Source organism: Macrotis lagotis, chromosome 1 (genome assembly GCF_037893015.1).
Source record: "Macrotis lagotis isolate mMagLag1 chromosome 1, bilby.v1.9.chrom.fasta, whole genome shotgun sequence".
NCBI lineage: Eukaryota > Metazoa > Chordata > Mammalia > Peramelemorphia > Peramelidae > Macrotis > Macrotis lagotis.
In genome coordinates, this window is record NC_133658.1 from 843,098,453 (window position 1) to 843,108,789 (window position 10,337).

The following is a 10,337-nucleotide window of genomic DNA, read 5'->3' on the forward strand; positions in this document are numbered from 1 at the left end:
GCAAAAGTATAGATGAGATCTTCTATTTCTTTTTTCCTTTTCCCAAGGTATAGAACAAGACTCCCCAAATATTCATTGTACTTGCAAATATTTTAACTCACTGGTAAAGCATTTAACTTCCCAAGGCCATGCCTCTATTTGCTTAGACTGGATATAGATTGTGGCACAATAGGAAAAAAAAAAAACCTGAGAGTTTTAAGGTTAGGTAATATTCCCTCAGTTGCCCCATTGATCTTATTCCTTTCTCTGGTCCTGAAGATTAAACCCATGGGGAAGGAGAAAAAATAATAGCTGCTGACCCATAGCTGTCAAATGACTATTTGAGGAATTATTCCTGAAATATACAGGGAAAAGAGGAGGTAGGGAAAGAATACCGAAGGTGATACTTCTTTTGTCAGATTCTGCTGAATAATTTAAATACATAGAAGATTTTGACATTTCTTGTTATTCTCCAGGACTCTAAAAGGAGATAGTGAATTGTTACTGGATAGAAGATATTTCAGAAATGATCAGGGTTTTTGGTAGCCCCCAGAACGATGTCTTCTTTGAATGATGCAGAGTTCCATCCTTCCTTCTTCCTGTTTCTAGAAATTCCAGTACTGGAGGGTGCACATTTCTGTCTTGGCTTCCCCTTCTGTGCCTTATACCTATTGCCTTCATGAGAAATATCATCATCTTGTATGTAATTTGGACTGAACAAAGCCTCCACTAACCCATGTTCTACTTCCTGCCCATGTTGTCAGGATTTGATTTTATCCATAGCTACCATCCCCAAGATTCTTGGAATCTTCTGGCCAAATGCCCTTTATTCATTTTTTCACAGGCATGGAAAGCTTTTTATTCATTCTTGGCCATGAAGCTTGACCCCTGTGTTGCTATTTGTAATCCCCTACACTACAGCATGATCCTTACTCACAAAGCTCATTGCTATAATGGTTTTCCTAAGGTAGTTCATAGTTTTCTCCTATTTTAACTACCTTCCTGGGGGCACAGAATCATCCCCCATACCTACTGTGAGTCTATTTGGGTGGGACTCGACTAGCCTTTGCCAGCATCAGAGTTGGCAGTTTCCATGACCTGAGAAATATTTCCGTATTATTTCTGGATGCAATCCTGCTCATCATCTCCATTACCAAAATACTCAAGGCCATCTTCTGTCTCCCCTCTAAGGATGCTCCTCTCAAAGCACTCAATATCTGCAGTTCCCACCTCTGTGGGATCTAGCCTTCTCTATGCCAAAACCCTTCTCCTTCTTTTGCTCTCGTTTTGGCCATAGCATCCCCTATCACATCCATATCCTTTTGGTCAACATCTATGTGGTTATACCAACCTATTATCTATGGATGATTGATCCATCCCTTACCATCTTTTCCAGAAAATTGTGCCTATTATCACCTAATTTCTCTCTTATCTTTAATCTCTTCCTATTTACTAGCTCATCCTCTCCTGGCCTATAAACAAATCCATTTATCTTATCTTTAAAAACCTCTCATTTTACCTTTCCAAAATGATCTTTTTCTCAATCCTCTTCCGTGACTGCTCTGAAATATTCAATTCTGTTGATAAACATATTCATTTATTAATCTCTCTTTGAGTTTTCAAGAATTTCCTTTTTCAAGAATTTTCTTCTCAATCCTCTGCTATATTTTTATCACTATCATGTCATGCATGGGCCTTCCCCAAGGTTCAGTTTTGAGTTCTTTTCAATCGCTTTGTACTTTGGCATATTTTGAATTCACTATCTATAGTAGGATGAATTCTCATCTCTATGTAGATGACTATCACATTTTCATATTCATTCCTAGTTTCTCTTATGAATTGCCGTCTTGCATCACTATTATTTTAACATCTTGAATTGAATATGCCTTGGTTCTCACATTCATCATATCTAAAACAGAAATCATCATATCCACCTAAATATTCCCTATTCCAAACTTTCCCTTTAATATGAAGAGTATTAGGAACTTTCTAGCTGCCCAGGCTCACAATTCTTGTTATTCTATGATCTTCACAACATCCTCCCTACGTGTCTCTTCTCCATTTACCCTACTTCAGGCCCTGTGCAGCTCAAGCCTCAAAAACCAACAATAACCTTCTAATTGACCCCCCTAATTCATGTGTCTCCCCACTACAATCTATTCTTCACTCAACTCCCTGCTCAATTTTTCTGAAGTATAGATGAGTAGTGTTATAGATTCAGAATCAACTGACCTGCATTGGAATTCTGGTTATAGTTTTTTATTTGTTATCTATGTGATCTGGGCTTTTGAGGAGGTTGAAAAGTACCATTTTTGTGAGCATGTCTACCTCAATATTAAGGATTCTATAACTCTAGGATAAAAGTACCTTTAATTTATCACAATCCCTTTAAATCTCTACCAATAAAAAATAAGGAAGACAGTGAGAAAAGGCCACATGGATGTGTGTCCACATCCATTTGTCAGTGGTCAATTGGAAGGATGAACCTGTCCTCAAGGTTCAAATGAGCAATACTAATGAGAATATCCAACATTTCTCTATTAAAAATAGGACAATTATAATAAATAATATCAATATTATAGTTATAGGAAATCAGTTATCAAAATTTTTATCTATATATATTTTACCTTATACTATTCTATGTCCAAGACTCATGGCTAGGGTAATTTATCTAGCTAGGAGCTTTGTAGGACTATGTTGAGAGAGTGTAAAATTTAACTAAGTGGGCACGGATAATCTTGAATGATTGTGATTGTTGAGGATTTTTAAAAACTGTCATTAGATTAAGATTCCAGGATCTAGAAGGAGCAAAGACATAATTGAGTGAAGAGAATGGTATAAAAAAGATCCCTAAAAGAGAAAAGTGGAAAGCAATGATGACTCTCCATAGATTCAAGATAATACCATTTGCTATAAGGTGATCTATACATGGATTGGAAATTTTCAAACAGAAGCTAAATAAATGACTTTCAATTGAAAGGTTACATATATATATATATATATATATATATATATATATATATATGTAAAGTCATCTATATAGATGACTTTCATCTTTCATCATTGAATTTAATGTCTACTGAGATCCTTTACAACTCTTAGGATGTAGAAATATCTGGTACATAAGAGTTTTGCTCAAGGGCAGGATGGAAGAGAATGAATGCATCTTCATTGAATAAAAGGAAAGAAAATATCAAAGTATTGTCAGTGTTTTCTTAAGTCAAATCTAGAGATGAAATCCCATAAAGTATCTGTTCTTCCTCCTGCTTCACACTGACTCCATTACTTCCCCTCCAACTGCCATAAGTGTTAATCACAGAATTCATAGGATCCAAGAAATATACTCAGGCTGGTAGGGCTTGAGTGTGGGGAAGAGGAATCCCAAGTGTGAATATTAGTAGTAATAACATTCCTGTGCCTGGAGACAAGTATTCTCCCATTCCCATGTTACAAATTTTAGAAAGATATAATGAAGCTCCCCAGGGAGTTGCAGTATTAGGGGAAAAAAGAACTCTCTTCAAAACAAAGGAAGTTTGGACCTCATTATGCTGGATGAAAGCAGTCAAGTTCTGTTCCTGAGGCAGGCATTGAGGTATGTAAATGTTCTCTAAGAGAATGGATGGTAGGGTGGGGGGAATAAAGAGGTAGGGAATAGTAAAGGCAGAGTCTGTATCTAGGTCTAGGATAGGAAAAGTGGGGTTACAGATATCTGAGTAAGAGTGACTGAGGGAACCTCTTATACTGAAGAGGTAATTAATATCAAACATTTTGTTTGCATTAACCTAATTTGTCTCTGCTGTGTGCCCCCTTTTGTGGTAAAATATAAACTCATTCAAGGATCTCCAGTGCCTGTCACAGTGGCTTAAATATATTAGGCACTTAAAAATGTTTGTTACTGAAAATTTAGCAAAGATAGCATGCATATACAATCATAGCAAAGATAAAAGGATAAAGGGAACTAGGGATGAAGGACGAAAAAGTATATCTACTTGAGAGCTACAACTGCTCCCTCACTGTTCTTTTTTCCGCACATTCCTAACAACATATTCGAATAGTCTTCATTGACTGCCATTTCATCTCTTTCCTTTCTTCCACCTCTTATTGAAAAAAAATTATACCCAGTCATTCTACTTCCTCCTTATCCAGTACTATGCTCATTTTTTTTTTGCCCTCTGGCTTGTACCTCACAGAATCTATCTCTTGCCACTATTTTATTAAAATTGCCCTCTTAAAATCTCCAGTGACTACTAATTAACAAATAGTAAACTTTTTAGTCCACATCCTTTTTGTATTCTGAAACACTTAACGTCACCAGTAACAATCTATAATTTTTATGGCTCTCCTATTTCATAACCATCATTTTACTTTCCAGTCTTTTAATTCAGACTCCCTAATGATATGCCTTCTGAACATTTAAATTTTTTACTCTCCTCTCTTCCTTAGAAATCTCATTCATCCCTACAACTTCAATTTTTGAATTTTTTCAATATGTATCAAATCTATTATTTCAAACCTTGATCTCTTTTGAGAGTTCTAGGTTTTCATTACAAATTGCTTGTAGGACATCTTCACTTTAACTTCACACTGCTATCTCAAATTCAACATGGGAGGCACTAACTCTGGAGTCAAATCATCTTTTGCTTACTATCTGTGTAACCTTGAGTAAACCACACTTCACTGGGTCTCACTTTTCTCATCCATAAGAACAGAAGGTTGGACTAAATGAACTTTGAAGTCCCTTACAATTCTAGGCTTAGGAGCCCTTCTTGCTCTAAAATAAAGGACCTTATATACCAGACCAAGGGATATTTAGTTCCATGTTTTAAGTTTCTCCTTACTCTGATCATCATTCATTCAGATGTTAAATTATTCTTCCTACAGCACAAATCTAATTAGGTCACCCCCCATTCAACAAATTCCAGTGTCTCCCTATTCCCTCTATTTTACATTCAATGCCATTTATAACTTGGATCCCTACTGCTTTGCTTTTTAAGTCTTCTGATAACTTTTCTGTCTGTATCTATGTTACACACACACACACACACACACACACACACACACACACACACAAATTCTATAGTCTAGTAACACTGGTCTCTTTATTGTTCCTCACACAAGATATTGCACTGACTCTCAGCACTTGTGCTAATTGCTGACAAACCTGGAATGCTCTAATCCTCACTCCAACTTTGGGTTTCCTTCGAGGCTCAACTAAAATCCTATACTCTATGGAAAGTCTTTCCTGATAACCCTTAATATTACTTCATTTCCTTTGTTGATTATATCCAATATATCATGTATATAGCTTATTAGCAAATAGTTTTCGTGTTGTCTTCCTTATTAGGCTATGAATTTTTGAAATCAGAAATTATATGTTGCCTTTCTTGATAAGTTAGTGGTTTAGCATAGTTCCTTATATATAGTAGACACTTAATAAATACTTATTAACTTATTGATCAATTATTTTTTCAATTATGCTTTATTTTCTTCTACTGGATTCTTAGGCAAGATGATGCGGCTGAAAATAAGATTTGGATCTAGATTGGGAGCATTTGTATTCCAATCCTGACTCCAGAATGATTGTTAGTCCTTTAAGGTCAAATAATGTTTTATTTTTGTATATAGCATACTTAGAAAATGGTGAGGACCTAATGAATGCTTGATGAATTCAATGATACTAAAATGAGTTTGCTCTGTTCCTTCCTTTGTATGTTACATTAAGAAAATGTTATAATGTCTCTGGTCCTCAGCATCTTCTTTTATTTAAAAAAATATGATCTCTCTAAAAGCTTTTCATTTTATAAAACCTCTAAATCACATTTCCTAAACAGGAGACCTTCCTGGAGTGGGACATCTTTCAATCCTATGAGAAATATTCAACTAAGGCACTTTTCTTTCTCTTCCCACCCCAAGTCCTTGTCTCAAAAAGAGATTAGGTTTGCAACTTTTCCTTGTCCAAGATGCTGTTTCCAGGACTGTATATATATATACACACACATGCTATTTATATATTATAGTGTGTATATATGCTATGCATGTGTATATATAGTTTATATATCATATAATATATAGCAAAATTCTATGATATGTAGCATATAACATGTATATTTAATATATGTAGATAGATACAGGCTGCACAGTGAATAGAGAGCTGGGTCTGGAGTTAAAAAATGAGTTCAAACTTAGCTTCACATATGAACTTTCTCACCTTAGACATGTAATTAACTTCATTCTGTCTCAGTTGCCTCATCTATAAAATAGGAATAATAATAATAATAATAATAATACCTTCCTGGATTTTTGTAAGAATCAAGTGACATACTATTTGTAAAGTGCTTGCCACAGTGCTAGCAAATATTGTCTATTATAGAAATAGGGGCAGCTAGGTGGCACAGTGTATAAAGCACCAGCCCTGGAGTCAGGAGTACCTGGGTTCAAATCCAGTCTCAGACACTTAATAATTACCTAGCTGTGTGACCTTGGGCAAACCACTTAATCCTGTTTGCATAGCAAAAAAAATTCTTAAAAAAAGAAATAGTAGCATATTTGTATATAAATATGTATGTCTATGTATTTATCTATACACATGTGTAAGCCCAAATTTCTCAGAAGATGATATCAAACTGTCAATATACAAAAAGGGTCTGTGGTAAATAGAAAGGAGTCCAACTAGATATCTCCTGATTCTGAGGGAGTTTCAGGACATAGAATTCTTCCTTTAAAAGATACTATGCTTCTCCTTCACCAAAGATTATCTCTTTCTTGGATGAAATTAAATTTGGGATCACTGGGAAATGAACAGAATAAGAAGAAAATAATCATGCATGAAGTTAAGAGAAAGGAAAGTGCTTGATCTAGATGGAGAAATAACTCAAAGCAAGAGACAACAATAAAGAGCAATTGTGAGAAATAGAAATTGCCACTCATTTATCTTGTACTTGCTATTTACCATCTTAATTTTTATATCCATCATCAAATATAAGCAAATATTGTAGAAAATGTAGTCATTATCTTGTAGAAACTCCAGATACCTTAAGGTATTAATATCTGATTTCTCCTCATCTACCCTCTTCAAAAAAAATCAAACCAGTTTTATTGACATCGACTTTTCTGAACACATACCATTTAGAGAATAGCAGGATATTGACTGTTATTTCTAGAAGTCTAGCAGTTCATTCAATGCTGAGGCTGTTCTACTCACTGCTTCATCTTTTCCTCCATATTCCTTGAGCTAGGGTAACAGAAATGAACCACTGGGTTCACCCTTTCAGCCTTTCACTCACCCCATATTATTATCTAATGGCTTCTGCATGTGGAAATGAAGACTAGAAAACTCAGCCTATGTGCTGAAAGAGTTGCTCATCTAATAAGAATACCTATATCAAGAATCTCTCATTTTTGTCAGGTAAACATTGAAGTCCTTCACTGCAATTCATTACAGGGCATAAAACAGTTGCTATGGCAATAAATAAGTGAATGAATAAAATAAATAAATAAGTCATCATTGTCATTATCATCAGTGGGTGACCAATTTTGTATGAGCCTCTCCAAATATGGATTAGAGGCATAGTTGATGCAGGGTTATATTTGAAGGCAGCAAGATCAAAGCTCAAATCATACCCCCAGATACTTACTAGTTGTACAACCCTAGACAAGTCTCAAAACCTCTGTTAGTATTGCTGTTTCCAGAGGTGTTTGTGAGGATCAATTGAGATAGTCAGAGTAAAGTAATCTACAATCCTTAAAATATTTTGTAAATGCTAGTGATTAGGCTATACCTCAAAAATAAAGATTGATCTTCTTACTGGATCTGAATCCAAAGACTTTCCAGTTTAGCCAAAACTCCTAGAATTTGTGCTCTAAGAGCATCTATCACCTTTGAAAACTTATGGTCACCTCTATACTACGATGTGACATTGATGTCAGAATTATTGCAAGTAGTAAGAATAATGGTTGAATAATACTGACACTAATAATGGGCAAAATGTAAAGAAAGGCTGAAAATACCATGTGAGGGGAGTAAATGTCCCATGGATGGAGAAAGAAATACCTTTAAAATATTTATTTCCTCTTGATCATTTATTATTTTTACTATTATTATTATTTATTATTAAAATATTGCATATTTTAATATACAATTAAATTGTATATTTACAATTTGTGATATAATGAAAAATATGCAGTATTTTAATAATAACTGGATGATGAGAGTAATATATAGTAAGTATATTATATTAATACATTATATAATAAAAGTGTATAGTGTTGTATATCACAATAAATCTTATTTTCATAGCAATTTTAAGAAAACACTTTCCACACAATAGCCCTAGGAGGTAAGTAGTTTTTTTAAATTTTTATTTTGTGTGGGGCAATGGGGTTAAAGTGACTTGCCCAAAGTCACATAGTAAGTATCAAGTGTTTGAGGCTAGATTTGAACTCAGTGCACCCTTTCTCTATCCATTGCACAAACTAGCTGTCCCACTAGTTAAGTAGTTTAAATAATTTTATGCAGGGTGAGGAAACTGAATCAGCAAAGTTAAATGAATTGTCTACAGTCAAGAAGTTGTTATGAACTAAAGATAAAATTTGATTCCAAATTGAAGTCAAATTACAAAACCTGGAGAAAGAATATTAGGTTTGAAATCAAAATAATCGTATTCAAACTCTGGTTTGAATTCCAAGTATTTGGTATTCGGTTAATTCTTGAAAATTAATTTAACTTTTCTAAACTTTATGTTCTCCATTTCTAAAATTCATACTAATTTTTTTTATTCAATATCACATTGGGCTGTTGTAAAGGAAAGCATTTTGTAAACAATATATTGTGTAAATGTGAAAATGTGAGATGTTTGTTGTTGCTGTTGTTATTATTATTATTAGTTGATTGAAGCTGATGTACTTTGTGTCTCTCTCCAGGTCTGACTGCCCGAAGACCTTGACAGGTCTACTGCTTTCCTGTGGACTATTATTATCGCCTAGGAGTATGTCTTCTATGAATGTCACTGAATTTCATCCCTCCTCATTTCTCCTGCTAGGGATCCCAGGGTTGGAAGCTATTCACATCTGGATTGCCTTTCCCTTCTGTCTCGTGTATTTGATTGCACTTTTGGGTAATGCCATCATCTTGTTAGTAATCAAAACTGAACGAAGTCTCCACGAACCCATGTATTATTTTTTAGCTATGTTGTCAATGATTGACTTGGGTTTGTCAACATCCACTATTCCCAAGATGCTGGGCATCTTTTGGTTCAGCTTAAGGGAAATAAGTTTCGCTGGTTGTCTCCTCCAGATGTTCTTCATTCATATGTTTACAGGCATGGAGACAGTTCTTTTGGTAGCCATGGCCTATGACCGTTTTGTGGCCATTTGCAATCCTCTCCAATATACTATGATTCTTACTAACAAAACCATCATCATATTAGCTTCAGTTGTTGTTGGGAGGAACCTAATTCTGGTTACCCCATTTGTGTTTCTCATTCTGCGACTGCCATTTTGTGGGCATCATATCATTCCTCATACTTATTGTGAACACATGGGCCTTGCTCGATTGGCCTGTGCAAGCATCAAGGTCAATATCATCTATGGGTTGATGGTGATTTCTAACATAATAGTGGATGTGGTCCTGATAGCTACATCCTATATGCTCATCCTCCGAGCTGTCTTTCGGCTCCCTTCTCGTGATGCCCGGCTCAAGGCTCTCAACACGTGTGGCTCCCATGTATGTGTCATGCTATGCTTCTACACACCTGCATTTTTCTCCTTTATGACACATCGATTTGGCCAGAACATTCCCCGGTACATTCACATCCTCTTGGCTAATCTGTATGTAGTTGTACCACCTGCACTCAACCCCATCATTTATGGAGTTAGGACGAAGCAAATCCGGGAACATGTTGTGAAGATCTTTGTTAAGAAAGAATGACAATTATATGGAAGATACCTTCCCTTCTTTATTTCAGTGCTTTCTTTGTCACCTCAAAAGACCCAGTACATTATAGGGTAGTTAGTGATTCAGTGTGATGAGAATAGACCTGAAGTACAATTAAGTCCATACCCTACTCCCTCAATCCAAGAATTTCAGAAAGAGATGAGTTCTCTGGAAAATAACTCTGGTTCAAAGGTTATATGGCAAGGGGTTAAACCATGTTCTGTTTCTCAATTTCTCATCTCCCCTCTTCTTCTGTATAAAATATTACAACTAGAAGTTTCCTTCTAACTCTAACTCCTTCTCATTTCAGGTCCAATCTCCTAAAATGAGACGTCCAGAATGATAACCAGCTATTTTGTGTTGGAGCAGCAACTAAAATCCAGGTCTTCTGGATCCTAGTTCAGTTTTTTCCCCCTAATATAGCTCA

The 10,337-nt window shown here is 35.4% G+C and overlaps 1 protein-coding gene and 1 pseudogene across 1 annotated transcript; both read left to right on the plus strand.

Annotated features, from left to right (window-relative positions):
* Nucleotides 1-536: 536 nt before the first annotated feature.
* Nucleotides 537-1,457, plus strand: LOC141507980 (olfactory receptor 52E8-like; annotated as a pseudogene).
* Nucleotides 1,458-8,965: 7,508 nt separating this feature from the next.
* LOC141490565 (olfactory receptor 52E4) lies at nucleotides 8,966-9,904 on the plus strand. Its single transcript, XM_074190600.1, has one exon. It carries the CDS (start codon nucleotides 8,966-8,968, stop codon nucleotides 9,902-9,904), a length of 939 nt encoding a protein of 312 aa, XP_074046701.1.
* Nucleotides 9,905-10,337: the final 433 nt, after the last annotated feature.

What these genes read in the sequence shown, in the direction of transcription:
- LOC141490565 (XM_074190600.1), top strand. Translation starts at nt 8,966, where the DNA reads ATGTCTTCTATGAATGTCACTGAATTTCATCCCTCCTCATTTCTCCTG.